The sequence below is a fragment of the Talpa occidentalis genome, unplaced genomic scaffold, assembly GCF_014898055.3.
Source record: "Talpa occidentalis isolate TD23 unplaced genomic scaffold, MPIMG_talOcc4v2.1 talOcc4.12, whole genome shotgun sequence".
Taxonomy (NCBI): Eukaryota; Metazoa; Chordata; class Mammalia; order Eulipotyphla; family Talpidae; genus Talpa; species Talpa occidentalis.
Genome location: NW_023601212.1, coordinates 79,678,025 through 79,693,588, shown reverse-complemented (window position 1 = coordinate 79,693,588; position 15,564 = coordinate 79,678,025). Strand labels below are relative to the sequence as shown.

At 50.9% G+C, this 15,564-nt stretch overlaps 1 protein-coding gene across 5 annotated transcripts in view; it reads left to right on the top strand.

Moving 5' to 3' along the window:
• Window positions 1–15,564, top strand: part of CUX1 (cut like homeobox 1) — a 320,905-nt gene that overhangs the window by 258,980 nt on the left and 46,361 nt on the right. For 3 of the 5 annotated variants that reach the window (XM_037506891.2, XM_037506890.2, XM_037506892.1), the window contains exons 15-20: window positions 1,022–1,693; window positions 2,825–2,890; window positions 4,197–4,298; window positions 5,488–6,317; window positions 8,126–8,291; window positions 8,793–8,849. The exons of the other annotated variants lie outside the window; for them this stretch is intronic. In XM_037506891.2, coding sequence (XP_037362788.1) covers window positions 1,022–1,693; window positions 2,825–2,890; window positions 4,197–4,298; window positions 5,488–6,317; window positions 8,126–8,291; window positions 8,793–8,849 — 1,893 coding nt within the window. The remainder of the gene's footprint in view (window positions 1–1,021; window positions 1,694–2,824; window positions 2,891–4,196; window positions 4,299–5,487; window positions 6,318–8,125; window positions 8,292–8,792; window positions 8,850–15,564) is intronic. 5 annotated transcript variants of the gene reach the window in all.

Below are 15,564 nucleotides of genomic sequence, written 5' to 3'. Positions count from 1 at the left end.
AGGTTGACAGGGGGATGCGTGCCGGGGTCACGCAAGAGGAAGGTGAACCGTGAGTCTGGGCCGATGCATGACGGGGAACATCACTGGTTGACGAGAACCTTGACTAATGAGCGTTCGGTCTCCTCCTCCTCGTCTTCCTCACTGCTCCTCTCCCTCCCTCCCCCGCCCTGTGAAAGACGGTCATGGTCAAGATGAGCGGTGTGGCCGCAGAGCGTCTGCGGAGGTCAGTTAGAGCACGCGTTGCCGGAGATCCCAGGAGGGACACGGAGGATGTTGGTTTTTCTGAGCTTTTCCTAGCGGTGCTTCACATAGGCCAGAAGTGCACGGGGCCTCGCTCGTGGTGTTTCCGGGGGCTGCTTAGAGGGCTAGCCCTGCCCTTCCCGGCTCAGCGGAGCTTTTCTTCCTTTGTCAGGTTTTCCTTGGGAGCGCATCCCCCATCCTTAGCCTTTCTTTGCTCATCCCAAAATGGTGGCGTCACTGACTGCTTCTGGTTTTGGCAGCTGGTAAACCGTTTAAAAGTGTCTCGGGCTCCAATGATATTTCATTCTTAAAATGTGCGTGCTTCGATCGAGTGGACTCGGTGCAGTGCATTCGTCTCAGAGCAAGTGGTGTGAGAGAATCCGTTGGTCCCAGAATGTCAGTGTTTGCTGCTCCTCAGGGGGAGCCCTTCTGGTAATAGCTCAAATACTAGAGGCCGCTCCAAGGCCCGCGACCTGTCAACTCTGTACTGTGTGTGGTGCCGGCTCCTTGTCACCTTAGGAGTTTGAATCTATGTCGAGGGGACTCTCCAGGCTGCAACGTACAAGAAAGGTGCAAACATGAAATGCATGTTGCTTGTTTCGGGGGGCCTCGTTTGGCTAATTTAAAAATTCAATTGAAAAACAAACCAACACACCTCATTGGCCCTTGTAAAATCTGCACTTTTTTTTTTCCCTTTTGTGGGGCAAACTTTGCATTTTGGTCTTGGTTTTTTTTCCCTTTTGAATCCCCCATAATGCATTATGTTTGCCCTTCCTTGTAGGGTCAGCCAGGAGAAAAGGGAAAGACCAGCCTGAGAGTCGGCGTCCTGGACCTTTGCCGGCCTCCCCTCCTTCTCAGTTGCCCCGCAACATGGGGGAGCAGGCTTCCAATACTAACGGTACACACCAGTTCTCACCAGCGGGGTTAACTCAAGACTTTTTCAGCTCATCCCTGGCAAGCCCCAGCCTACCCCTGGCTTCTACGGGAAAATTTGCACTAAACTCTCTCCTCCAACGACAGCTAATGCAGTCCTTCTACTCCAAGGCCATGCAGGAAGCAGGAAGCACAAGCATGATTTTTTCAACAGGTCCATACAGCACAAACTCCATATCTTCCCAAAGTCCATTACAACAAAGCCCAGATGTAAATGGCATGGCCCCGTCTCCCAGCCAGTCAGAAAGTGCTGGGAGTGTCTCCGAGGGCGAGGAGATAGACACTGCAGAAATCGCCCGGCAGGTGAAAGAGCAGTTGATCAAGCACAATATTGGACAGCGCATTTTTGGACATTATGTCTTGGGACTGTCTCAAGGGTCCGTGAGCGAGATTCTGGCCCGACCCAAGCCCTGGAATAAATTGACCGTGCGCGGCAAGGAGCCGTTTCACAAGATGAAGCAGTTCCTCTCGGACGAGCAGAACATCTTGGCCCTCCGCAGCATCCAAGGCAGACAAAGAGGTGAGAGGCTTTCATGGGTTGGTGCCACCGTGTGAGCCCGTCACAAAGTTGTATGTGTGTGTCTGTGTGTAACAAAACATTTGTGCATCACATCAGGTAAAATGCTCTTCAGTTTCACCATTTCCAGAGCTCCAGGGCCAACTGTAAACTGTTAGGTTCGGGAAAGCTGGCCTCTGAAATTCCCTCGGCAACTGGCATATAGTGAACTCAGCATTTCAGCCCTAAGTATAGAATCTTGTTAAATGTACGGCGTTCCGAAGTGTTTAGTGTCTGGCGAGCCAATTGGCCTTGGGTGCTGGCCTTGCAGGGAGGAGGCCCGGGCCGCCATCCAGCTTTGTAGCAGCAGCTTCGCCGGGGTCAAGCCTCATGCAGAGTTGGTTCTGTGGGAGGAGCCATTATCAGCCACGTGTTCTCTCCTCTTCTCACCCTGCAGGAGGTGTGTCCATGGTCAGCTCTCCCCATGTTTACAGTCTCTTAGTGATTTGCTTAGTGCTACCAGCAAAACAGGCCTGCCTCAAGTTAAATACATAAAAGTTTTATAAAAACACCCTTCCTACCTCACCCTCCATAAAAGATAAAAAGTCAATCACATCCATAGTTGAAAGGACTCCGTCCCTTTAACACAGGGGATCATTCTACTAAACCACAGTGAGACAAAGAGAGAGAGAGGTAATCTTATCAGCCACAGTGGAGAGACACCCTGAAATTTAGACTCCAAACAAACAAGAGAAGGGAATTGTTTTGAACAGTGTCAGTTTGCACAAAGAACATGGAGCCTTTTATGGCGATGTAAACTGAAATTGACTGTCTTTGGATGATTAATGTGAGCTTTGTTCCGGGGGCTGGTGGGCAACTCGCTTGGCGGCAGTACTTCCCCATCCAACCCTCATGGTGTTGATGCCATCGCCGCCACCTAGGTCAATCTGATCTTCTGCAGCAGAGCCATGGCTTCTGCGGCTCATCAGCCAGGGAAGGGCTTCTCCAAAGTTTCTAGTAGCTCCCGAGTTGCACAGGAAGCCCTGAGCCCTTTCTGTAGTGACAGGCGGCTCAGATTTCATGTCACGCAGCCCATATCGTCAACACCACCATCCCCCTGATTGTTTTGTTCTTACCACACTTGTTTTTCAACAGAGAATCCAGGCCAGAGCCTGAACAGACTATTTCAGGAAGTACCGAAACGAAGAAATGGGTCTGAAGGTATGTTGCAGGCAGGTGCTTTTCTTTGCAGTCAGTAACCTAGGAAGCAGCATGTCCTTAGCTGTGTATTTGGGTTAAAACTGTGCAGTGTGATTCTGGCCTGGAACCTGATGGAAAAACAGAGCTAGTAAGTATAAAACAAAGCACGGGTTCAAGTATGCACAGCCCCTCCTCCTGGGCTGCCTGCACTCTACTGAGCGCAGAACAGGAGACAAGGGCAGTGCCACCACGCATCAGCCCCCAAGCCGAGCCCAACCCCCGTCAGGCCCAAAGCACGCCTCTCCCCTCTTCTCAGAAGCAGGTGAAAGACTGTAACAACTGTTGCTCTGAGAAAAATCAGGTGACCGAGTCAAATGAGATACTGCTGCTTCCTTGTCTGTCCTTTAACTCTGAACTGTGCTAAGGGTGTTCCGGAGCAGACACATTCCCCATGGCAGGGGTTCTCCTAGGGGCCCTAGTGAGCCGACCCCACTGCACTCCTTGGAGTTGCAGCTCTAATGGGGCTTTGTCCCGGTGGTATGCTTGTTAAAATGGTTTAACGTGACAGTTCCTATTTAGTAAGGTTGTGAAAAACTAGACACAATGGATGGCTTCCAGAAAGAACTGGGGCCAGCCCCCAGGCCACACTAGCTCCAGTCTGTCCACGTGGCTGCTCTGCAGAGCATCACCATGGGCCCAAAGGCTGGATTCTTGTCCTTCATTTCTGCAGGCTTCTCTCCTTGTTCGTAAATTTTAAAAAATCAGTATGTGATAGTAGATCCAAAATGTTAAGCCTTCAACCTCTTGACTTTGTACATTCAAATATTGATAGACAATCAGCCTCAACCCTTGACCCTCCTTTCTTATTTTTCACTTGGGATACCATCCTCAAAGAAATGTGCAGAACATTGAAAGTAGTCCCAAGCCAAAGCACTTGTTGGAGTTGCTTTTTAAAAACTCAAAAAAAGCATTGCCTGTTAATTTGTTGTCTTTTTTTTTTTTTCTCTTCTACAAGATGAAATAATTTGCTCTCCCTCGTCCCCACTCATGGGTGACGCACAGCTTGGGTAAATGTGAGAGCTTGTCCTCCTGGCTGGATAATGTTTAAGGCCAGGTGGGTTCAGCAGGAAGCCCCTTCCTGCCCAGGGCCCTGGTACCTGCTGTGAAGTTGCACGCACAGCAGGTACAAGTCAGTGGAAGGCCACGCTGCCTGCTACCGTCATGGCCTCAACTTGGGAGCTATTTACTCAGAATGACATCGTCGTGCAGCGCTGAGTTTTGTCCCAGGTGTGGGGTTCAATGTCATTGGTGTGGCTTCTCCCCACAGGTAATATCACCACCCGGATCCGAGCCTCCGAGACCGGGTCTGATGAAGCAATCAAGTCCATCCTGGAACAAGCCAAAAGGGAGCTGCAAGTACAGAAAACTGGTACGGACACTACTTCCTCTCCACTGTTTTCCATATGTGATTAAAAGAATTATTATGAGTGTTCCAGTCAGCAGTCGTTACCTTTTTAAAAACAAAAACAGTAGAATGTATGTTTTCAAGCTTTTAGGCAAGTGCTGAGGGGGACAGCTTTCTGTGATACATTATTTCGTTAATAGTCACCATTCTTTTCATGATGTCATTCCCTAGCATTGACTGACCAAAGAAGCCTGGGCCTCGAAGCGCCTGAACTAACTTAGCCAGTAGTTTGTATCATTTCCTTTTTTAAATGCAGCACAGGCTCTTGTTACTTACATGTTATCGTACTTGACCAGATAGTACTGAAAAAGAAATTCCTAACACAGGTCCCAGAGTGAAAGTCGCCAGCGAGGCAGGAAGTGCCTATGGCTGGTGTTCACCCGCCTCTGCAGTCAGTCTGCCTCGGCACCCGGCGATTGCTGAAAGCTGCCCTGTCTGGGAGGAGAACATGTCCTCTTCCCCACTCCTGCTCTGATGGAGAGGTGCTTCACCCTGTCAATGCAGCCAGGCCTGCAGGAGGGGAAGCCAAGGGTCTGGGTCTCCTCCTGGGGCCTCACACAAGGCTGCTCAGCAAGCCTCTCCACCCTGGGCCTGGTTACTCCCTTGGGCCCCTGGGCCAGGCCTGCCCCTGCCCCTCATGACTCTCCTTCCTCCTCCTTCCCCCCACCCCCCAGTGGGCTGGACCACAGCCATCTACCAGAAGAGAGTCAGGCTCTATGGGGTCTGACTCACAGCCGCTAACAGAAACAGTGCTTCTAAAATTTGACAAAACCACTAGAATTTCGCACTAGAGCACCCAAATATACTAAGTTTAAAAATTATCGGGGAACGGAACTCCAGGACAGCGTGTCACTGCATGTTCGCACAGGTCCATGGCCTTAGCATACTCGTGGTGGTGAATCCTCTCAGCTGGTATGTGACAGCAGCCATCAGGTCACAGAGCAGTGGTGTTGGTCCTTTGCTGTCACTTCCCAGACAAAAGGTTTGAATGTCTCACTGACAGGAGAATGCTGGAAAAATAGAGCAGTGCGGTTCTCCCAAACGATCCCCATTTTGTGGTAGGTGAAGTTAGAGTGAAGTGGTGTGAAAGAAGCAAGCTCCCTGGCGGAGGGGCAGCCCCGCCACAGCCTCACCATGTGTTTGCTCCCCGCAGCAGAGCCAGCCCAGCCTTCCTCAGCATCCGGCAGCGGCAACTCAGACGACGCCATCCGCTCCATCCTGCAGCAAGCCCGCCGAGAGATGGAGGCCCAGCAGGCCGCCCTTGACCCTGCCTTAAAACAGACGCCGCTGTCCCAGACTGACATCGCCATCCTGACCCCCAAGTTAATGTCCTCCTCGCCCCTGTCGTCGGTGTCCAGTTACTCTCCTCTTGCCATCTCCTTGAAGAAGCCCCCCTCCGCTCCTGAATCCAGTGCTGCCACTCTGCCAAACCCCCCGGCCCTCAAAAAGGAGTCCCAGGACGCGCCAGGACTGGACCTCCAGGTAGCGGCTGATCCCGCACAGGGCGTCCTGAGACACGTGAAAAACGAGCTCGGCCGCAGCGGCGTGTGGAAGGACCACTGGTGGAGCACAGTCCAGCCGGAGAGGAAGGGTGGCATGTCCTCCGAAGATGCAAAGGTGGAAGAAGCCAGTAGTGGGAAAGAGAAAGGCGGCGGCAGCCAGGCTCGGGCAGAGCGCAGCCAGCTGCAGGGCCCCTCCTCTTCGGAGTACTGGAAAGAGTGGCCCAGCGCCGAGTCACCATATTCCCAGAGCTCGGAGCTGAGCCTGACTGGAGCCAGCCGCAGCGAGACACCCCAAAACAGCCCTCTGCCTTCCTCCCCAATCGTGCCCATGTCCAAGCCCGCCAAGCCCTCCGTCCCCCCACTGACCCCGGAGCAGTACGAGATCTACATGTACCAGGAGGTCGACACCATTGAGCTCACCCGGCAGGTGAAAGAGAAGCTGGCCAAGAACGGCATCTGTCAAAGGATCTTTGGGGAGAAGGTGAGGTATTCTTGGCGCTCACCTTTCCCCATGTCTTTCATTGCTCAGGACTAAGCATCTCTCTGGAGAATGTGACCATCGCTCATTTAATTAGCCACAGAGCATGATGGAGCCTCCACTCCCAAATTCTGGAGAGGGTGGCCAATGAATTCTATTTGCTGTGTCATCACTGTGAGCCAGGTTCCAGCCAGGCCCTCTCAGACCCCCTCCGTCACTGTGAGGTGATGAGAAAGTCACTGCATGACCAATGGGAAAATCCAAGCTCAGGGAAATTAACTCCATGCTCTAAGCCAGCAGGTCACTGAACTCAAGTCCTGCCTCCTCTGCCAAGTGGAGCCCAGAGGCACCTCTGCAGGCTGCTTGTGCCCAAAATAGATCTGATCACTTAGAGAGGCAGCCAGCACAGAGAGCCAAAGACATTCGATAGAAAAGCTACATAAAGTAGGATTATACCTTTCCAGTAATTCAGAAGGCATTTGGGTATTGTTCCACCACAGCGGTGAAACCACTCGCCAGAGGATGCACAGCTAGAGGTGGTACAGGCAGGGCTACACAGTACCTGGTCCTGACAGCTCTCTCTCCACTCAATCCTTCCTGCCTCGTGAAAATGCCATGATTGTTGAATAAACTTGGCACTTCTTGGTAACTGAGATTCTAGGCAATGGGGACTTACCAGGCCTGTACAGTATAAGATAAAATAATACCCCAGGCTAAGCATGATGAGAAGCGGCCTTCTCCCTTAAAAGGCAGCCTCTCTGTGGGGCACGTGACTGAGTCAGCACTGGCCTCCGTGGGGCCCTGCGTGCCCCCTCCCCCAGGACCTACCTTCAGTGTTGACAGTGTACCATGCCATGAACCCTTGCAATATCTGATTGTGAACTCTTTGTCCTGATTTTGCAAAAGGTGATGGGGGTGAGTAGAGATGAGGATGAGAATTTAAAATCCCTTGAAATTTCTAGTTCAGTGTTGTAAAAATATCATTTGAGAACATTTAAATAGACATTTGTGCTCATGCCTTAAATTTAGCAGAGACTTAATAGTGTTGAACTTGTTTGGCCCATGAGTGCAGTTTATTCTGGAACTTGAGAACTTTTCAAAAGAGTGATCGAATGCAGCCCCTAAATATCTCTGGGCTGCATCTGTGTCCTGTGTGGGGTGTTTGTGCCTATACATATGTATGGCCATATGTGAGCATAAGAAAACTCGGGTATGTACGTGCAACTTCTCGATCGTCTACAGTGAGTTTTCTTCCCAGTCTGGCTCCCCTGTCACTACAGCTCACCTCTGGGTACCCCCTGTTGAGCAGGATGTGATCAGAGAGAGCAAACCTTTCTAAATGCCAGCCTGGCCCAGTGCCAGCAAAGAAGACTGGCTTCCTACATCCTGCTAGCATCCGTTGTTCCTGCCTCTCGAGGGGTCCTTGGCCCCATGCTTCAGCCTTTCCTGGCGCCACCAGGCAAAGAGCAAGATGGTTCTGATGCTTCATCCTCAGGTTGTCAGGACAATGACCCTGTACCCTTGGTGGGATCAAGGCCCTGAGGCCTGAGGCCTTCCCCTCTCTTTCCCTCCCGCCACTCCTAGGGAGCTAAAAGCTGTGACCTCAACTCTGGCTGCCCAAGCCAGGACCCAAGTCAGCCCACCTTTGATCTTGGAAAGCTTATTTCCCAAGCAGTGGATGTGGCCATCCACCAGGCGGTGGGGGATGGGGTTTGCTCACAACCCCACAGGGCTCCCTGCTTCACCCATCTCTGCACGTGGCCTCATGCTAAACCTGGGCACTGATGCCTGTGTCTCTGGTTGCCATTCAGGTGCTGGGCCTGTCCCAGGGCAGTGTCAGCGACATGCTGTCCCGGCCGAAGCCATGGAGCAAGCTGACCCAGAAAGGCCGAGAACCCTTCATCCGCATGCAGCTCTGGCTGAACGGCGAGCTAGGCCAAGGAGTCCTGCCTGTCCAAGGGCAGCAGCAGGGGCCAGGTAAGGGCAGGCTTGCCCTGGTGGGCTGCAGGCAGGTGCTGCTGACCATGCCCGCAACCACTGACTGATGCTGAGAGGACTGTCCCCTTGCTTGACAGTCTCCTACTGCATCACTGACTGGTTTTTAGGAGAGAGAAGATTGTGCCTTGCTAATTTTATAAGCAGCAGAAAATGAGTTACCAATTAAGAAAAACGCTGTTTATACATAAATATAGGTAAAAGTCAAGTAGCTAAACCCAGGAGTCAGGAAGGAAAATCTGCGGCAGACACAGAGTTGAAAATTCCGTGGCCTTGCCTGCCCCCGTCCCAGGGTCCAAGCCTGCTACAGCAGCTCTTGGCCCGCCATGTAGACCCCTTTTCAGTCCTCCCGATGAGGAGTGGGGACCCCCTGGCCTTGAGAGCCTTGCCCTGTCCCCCTGTGCTGTAACTAGTGCATTGGGAAACTTTAAAAGTCCCTCTGAGTTGTTTCTTTGTGTAACTAGAACCCTTTTTCTCCTTTAGTCCTCCATTCTGTGACGTCACTACAGGACCCCCTGCAGCAGGGCTGTGTGAGCTCAGGTAACTAGCGCCGTTCCATTGGTTTTGTATGGGGTGTTTTCTTGCCTTTTGTTTTCCTGTCCTCTGGTCTGTAGTGGGGAGACTTGAAGGATTCCCCCATTCTGAGTCTGATGAGCTATACCCCCAGTATCCTGTTGGCAAACTGGATTCCTTCAGGCCAGAGTTTCTAGCAGAGACTGACAACTGGGTGGATAGTTCCTCACCGTCTACTCCTCCTCACCACATTCTGTCCTCAGTCTGTGGGCCTCTGGGAGTGCAGCCCTGTGATTAGAGCTGGTAACTCGAGTCTGAGTCAGGCCAGGTTCTGTGCTCGGGTGGCCGTGCAGTATCTAGTAGTAGAGGACGAGGCAGGCCACATATTGCTGCTCCTATGGGATCGTGGCAAGGGGAAGCGACCCTTGAGCCCACCATCCAGCAAGAAGGATGAACGGCAGAGGGCCCCTGGGTGCCACTCAGGGTGTGACTGGATTCATAGATGCTGATGCTCAGACTGAGGCTTGGAGTCAGCCTGAGAGCCAGCAGTACCAGGCCCGGAGTTTCAGCCAAGATGTTCAGGTGCTTCCCGTCGACGTCTGAGCACCCCAGGGTCTCTTTGAGGTGGTCTGTGCCGTGCAGACTCCCACCTGGGCACCTGGATGTGGCCACCCGGCTGGCCCACACGCCTGTCCTTGCCGCACTCTCGCTGGTGCAAGGCAGTCTCGCCCCGCTTTCAGGGACAGCCAGCATCACAAGCTGTTCCTCTTTTTTCCTCTCTTTATTTTTCTAAACATGTTGATTAGGCTCCATATCCCATTGATTCATTGAAAACACAAACAAAGCTAAGTGAGGAACGTGAAGCCCGCCAGCCTGCTGGAAGTTTTATGAGGGGAAACATGTGCAGCGAGGGGAACAGCTGGGCGGCGGCAGCACCGCTGCCGAGAGACACAGACCCGCGCGCAGATGCAGCCAGGGCCCTGGTGGCAGCTCTGTTCCCGGTGGAGAGTTTTTTGTGTTTTGGGTGTTCCATCTTGATTTTGACTAAAATGGGGAATGGAAGGCTGTATCTTACCCAAGCCTCTGGTTTTCTTGGCTGAACATCTAAACGGAGTGGTTGTCCATCTGAAGAAGGATCAGGTGTACTTCCTTCTGGGTTGGCCAACTTAATTAACAAGTACCAGAGAACTTACCCAGCACTGGCTCGGATTCAGAATGCGTTAGGGAAAATAATGGACACGGTTGTTTATGCTAGAGTTTTGCGGACGTTTGCATGGAAAATGAGCCTTAGCCCTCTCACTCACGGAAAGTTGGCCTCTTAAATGCTCCGAGAGCATTTGCTGCCCCATCAAAATCAGCCTGAACTTGGCAGAATGTGACAGGTGGTTTTTAGATCAAAACCCCCGTCCTAAAAAAAAGTGGGAAACCGCCTGTTGTTCCAGGTCAGTTATGACCTATGCCAAAACCTCCACAGTGCCCAAACAAATCCTTACAGGATGCCTTTGTATTTTTTATTGTAGCTAGTAACTGCCACCACGCTGGAAAATTTGTACAACCATCACTTTTCCAACCTAGAAAAGCAGGGTCCTCACGGGGATGTAAATGATATTTGTAAGACATCAAATTACTTCATAAAATAAAGTTATATGAAGCTCTTGGGGAGCTTGCAGGTGGAGGAGTGAGTCTCTCATTAACAGTGAGCTCCTCGAACTTCCAGTGGTGCCTTGGAAGAGATGGCATGTGGGCCTCCCCACCGTGTCCCCCCAGCAGGATGAGAGATGGATTGCAGATTGCTCCCCCGGTGCGCCTGCCATCGGTCAGCAATAGGGAAGCCATTGGTAGAAGCAGTAATTAATTATGGTGACTGTGGAGGAAAATATTTTATATTCTAGGAAAATAGAAATTTTGTGATACCGTGATGCTAACTAAGCAAAATTATCTCTTTGGATCAGGAAAGAGAAGAAAGAACTTGTTAAAATGAAAGACTGTGAGTGGTAGTATTCTTGTGTGAAATTTCTCTCTCACTGCTGTTCTTCCAAGAGTGTCCCCAAAATTTTAAGTAGCAATGCTTTGCAGTGTGTGTGATTTAGATAGCAAATTAGGATCATTTTGTGATGGTGAGTGGTGACATATCATTGGGTTGAATGACTCCAGAATCATCCTTGACAGCTTAAAAAAATCGCTGTCTCTGAGGGAGCACTCGTCACTGCTACGCCCACAGTCAGGGGAGTAAAGTCTTCCGGTCCTCGGATTTCCACAGCATTCTGAGTCCCTCTTCTCACCCTGACGACCACGGAATCCTTTCAAGAGCTCCTAGGCTCAGAGAGATGCTCCAGCCTTGACAGTGGCTCCCTGAGGCCTCTGCACAAAGAGGCCCCGAATGGTAGACCAGGTGGCCGAAGGGAGGTAATTCCAGCCCTGGGTTGCTTTGTCCCTGAATATTGGTGAGAAGCACTTGGGATCTGAGAACCTAGACCACTGAGCTGGCCCTGGGGGTGGCTTAGTGTCTCGGTGTGGAAGGACTTTGGAAGACTTGCCTTCTGTCCACTTGGCCGCCAGACACAGCCCTTCAGTAGAAGTGACAGCCTCAGAGATGGTGGGGCTAATACCAGGGCCCTGTGCGTAGTTACCATGGCGATGAGGTGCCACGGGAGTAGAGTGGCCTCACTCATCAGGGCCGCAAACTGCTGACACAGGAATCCGCTCCTCACTGCAGAATTCCTGCCAGCCCCTCTCTGCCCAGCTCGTTGCCCCTCGGCATTGCCACTTTCCTTAGTGATTTGTGTGCCAGATTTGCTGATCAGTCTCACAATAAGGAGGGAGAAACTAAAGTTTCAATAGTTTCATCATCTATTCCTCTTGGAGGATAGAACAGTTTCTAAATGTTCATTTGATGGTTAATGCGCTGGGGTGATGGCGCTGGGCGTTACGGAAAGGCAACACCATTTTCAGTCCCTGGTCTCACTCATGGCCTGTGCTTCTCCTTGGAAGCTGCTGGGGCCTTGATGAGGAGACGCGAGCAGCACGTGCCATATCAGCCATATGAGTAACTTTTTGAAAAAGGTTTTTTTCAGGACAGAACTTAAGATCAGCCCCTGTTCATCTGTTTTCTGGCAATCTGGTTTTCTTCAAATATTTTTGTGTTGGCTTCTGTCACAGCTCGCAGTGTCTTGGGCAGGGTGGCCATGAACGTGGGGACCCCTCTGGAACTGTCTTCTCTCTAATCTGGCGAACACCACGGGAAGATAGCATTGCAGGTAGTCTTCCAGAGACTCTCCCAGCCTCCCTTTGTTTGTCTTCCATCCCAGGTATCAGCCACCACCTGACCTCCCACTGCTTAGCAATTGCTGGCTCAGGGGAAGCCAAGGAGCACTTAGAGCAAGAGGGAGAGGCCCAGGAGGCTTGTTCTCTCAGTGTGGCTGCAGTCACTGCTCATCAGCCAGTTTTTTTAAAGGGGAGAAAACCTTGGGATACAGTGAAGGGTGTGTGTGTGTGTGTGTGTGTGTGTGTAGATAGGTAGGTAGATATGATCTAGGAACCCATTGGTGGTTTTTTTTTCCTTTTTCATTCCTTAAAACTCATTTCATATTCACAGTTCCTTGGTGTGATTAATCTTTTTGCCCCTAGGGAAGGAAGGGAAACAAGAGACAACTCTAAAAGGGGGAGGAAAAAGAGGAAAGGAACAGATTTTCCTTGGATGCAACAACGTTAGTCATTACGTTAGGAGAAATGATAGAGAAGAGTTGCCAGATGCTCTCAGCTTTGTAACTCTTTAATCTGGTAGCATTTCATTACTGTAGCTAACAAGCTGTTACTGCCCTGCTTCCACACCAGCTTCAGATGGATTGTTGCAAGTTGTATAAGCAAAAGGGTGGCCCAGTCTCCTTGGATTAATCATAAAATATCTGACTCTCCCCCAGCGTGTCAGTCAGGAACTGTGGGTCCCACACCCGCTGTGCTGTAGAGAATCCTCTGCTCTGTGTCCCTGTCCTCATTCAGCGGGTCATCAGCTGCCTCTTGAGAAGACAGCTGCTGCTGCAGCCTCTAATGTGGGTGGTCTCTTGGGCCCCCCTTCCCTGGCATTATGGCCATGGGACTGTGCTATACGTGGCCTCACAGCTGCCCAGCCACTGCCCTCCTTAGGGAGAGGCTGACATTCCTTTTACACATATAATGTCCTTTGCTTAGTGCCCATGAGATGTCCAGGATTTTGGTGGTTTGAACTCAGAGCCAGGATTTGATGCAAGAGTGCAAAAGGTTTACTTACACCCTTTTAAAAACAAGTGGCCTCCCTCCCCAGTTTCTGTTGGAGGTAGGAGCATGCAGGGCTGCACCTCGCTTTTCTCACCTATCGTGAGTCGGAGGCTTTCCTAGGCTAATGCTAAAGAATTTCCTCCTACAGCTGTAGGAATTCCTGTATCTGAATATACCATATTTTATTTAACCAATCACTATCGAGGGATACTTAAGTTAATTTAATACAAAGCATAAGGCGCCGTCCTGTAGTCGCCAGCTCAAGTGAGCAGCATGGCGGGCAGGGCCAGTGTGGGTGCTAAGGGCTCGTCCTGCCTCTGCTGCTGAGTCGCTTGTGGCTTGTGGTTATAAAATGGGAAAAATTAAGTGCCTGGATCCTAGACTATTGGGAGGTTGAAAGAAATCCATGTATAGAAGACATGGAAGCAGCAGCCAGCCTGGAGGAAGTGCCATCTGCGCTGGGCTTTTCTGCATAGACAGGTGGAGAATAATGTGTGTGCACACACAAGAGCAGCCCTCTGACCTTAAAACAGAAAAGAAGTCCAGCCTCTCACTCCTGTGGTGGAGACAGTCCAGTGTAGACCTCGCCACACCAGTAGTCAGCTGAAGGAAGACCTGCCTGTGACTCCCCAGACTCCTGGCTTCTCAAAAGGCCGCCATCTTTGAAGCTCTCCATCTGCCGTTCCTTAAAGTTGACCCAGCATCTTGAGCTTCAAGAGGAAGGCTGGGGTCATGCTTCAGGCCACTGGGGCAAACCAGTGCACCAAGTCTGGCACAGGGGTGAGGCAGCCCGGTGTGAGCGTCATCCCGGCAAGCGGCAACACACCTCGCTCACATGCTCACAGGGACCCGCGTGCTGTGCCCCAGCTCCCCCTTGGGGAGAAGGCCCCACAGGCTGTAGTCACGAGCCTCCGGACACACCTCCTTTCTCCTTTAGACTTTCTTTGGAAAACAGAATTTACAGTACATTGAGCATTCAGTTCAGGAGGCAAAAGTAGGTCATAGGAGCAAATGAGGACTCGTTTTTCAGTAGTTTGGTTCTAGGCCAAGGGGATGAAGCTTTAACAGCTAAAAACCCTCAGGTAATTTTTAATGGTGGCAGGAAAAAAATGAGGAAACTACATATATTTGCATCTTTTCTGTTGCACACACAGTGCTAAAACCTTTAATTCTATATCAGTAAGTAAAAACAATCTTTTTCCCCTGCTTATGGGTTGAGAAAACCAAGGCTCAAAGACGAGAAGGGACCCGTCCCGGGTCAGGAAGCAGAGGGGACGTGGGTGTGGTCCTGAGGGCCTGGTCCCCCTGTGGGCAAAGGGTTGGTTCCAGGAACTGCATTCTGAGAAGTCAAGGCCACCTTTCAAAACAAGGAATAAAATCAGGTTCAGATTACAAGTGGACACACATCATAAATCAGATCTAAGATAGAAAATCAGATGCCTCAGTTAATCCAAGATTCATCACTTGTGTTTCAGTCGGGAGTTACGCATGAGGGCTGAGGGGCAGCAACATAGCACTGGCAGCGTCAGACCCAATTTTATCAAGTTTTGCAACTGAAAGCATATCACCCTCCTGTGGTGCAGGTCCATGCTGCCCTGAAGCCCCTCTACATCTGAAGCTGCAGAAAACACAGTGGCCCACGGTCCTTCCCCTTGCTAAAAGACAGCCCCCCTTCAGCCAGATTTCCTCTCCCTGCCAGTGCCCCTGAGCCAGCCCAAGAGCCTGGCTGCAGCCTCAGCACCACGCTCAGATTCCCCTCGAGGAGAGAGGAGGGAGTCCCGGACAGAAAGGAGCCAGCGCTTCCGTCACCGGCTTCATCTTGATTTTGTGTTTTGTTCTTCCCTTTGGAACCGGGTTCCTAAATATAGCCTGAGTCTGAATTGGCAGATGTTGGGTTTGTCCTTTACAAGAGGACCAAAATTAGTCTGTCATTTGGCACCTAAATAAAGCAGCCACGCTGCCTTTGTACCAACTTTGCAATTAGACGTTGCAGCGTTTCATGTGATAAGGAAACTTTCTCGAAAGCCAAAGGAGCACCTCTGAAACCCAAAGGCTGAGGAGAGAGGGCCCTCGGAGTCCAGGGGGACGTGTCTTTCTCACAGCTGGCCCTCTTGTGCCTGTTAAGGGCCAGTTTTGTTCCAAGTGGTTTAAATACCTCATTGAAATTGCAAGAGGATCAATACGCCACAGAAATAGCACTCGGAGAGAACAGCGGTGGTTACTCTGATTTGGGGAGGGAAAAGAACAATCTGTCCAGAGTGCCTGGAGCCAGGTTAGCAGAGGGGCTCCCCAGGGGCAGCAGAAAGATGTTATAATCAATTACCACATCATAACACTGATGTATGATAATTACTGAGTGTTTCTCCTGAGATAGTGCAGCATTTGGCTGGGATGCAGTTCTTTCATGGTCCACTGCCTGATTAATATGCAAATAATAGGCTGATTGCATGATGAATGCAGAAAATGAGTTCGCTGATAACGTGAGCAC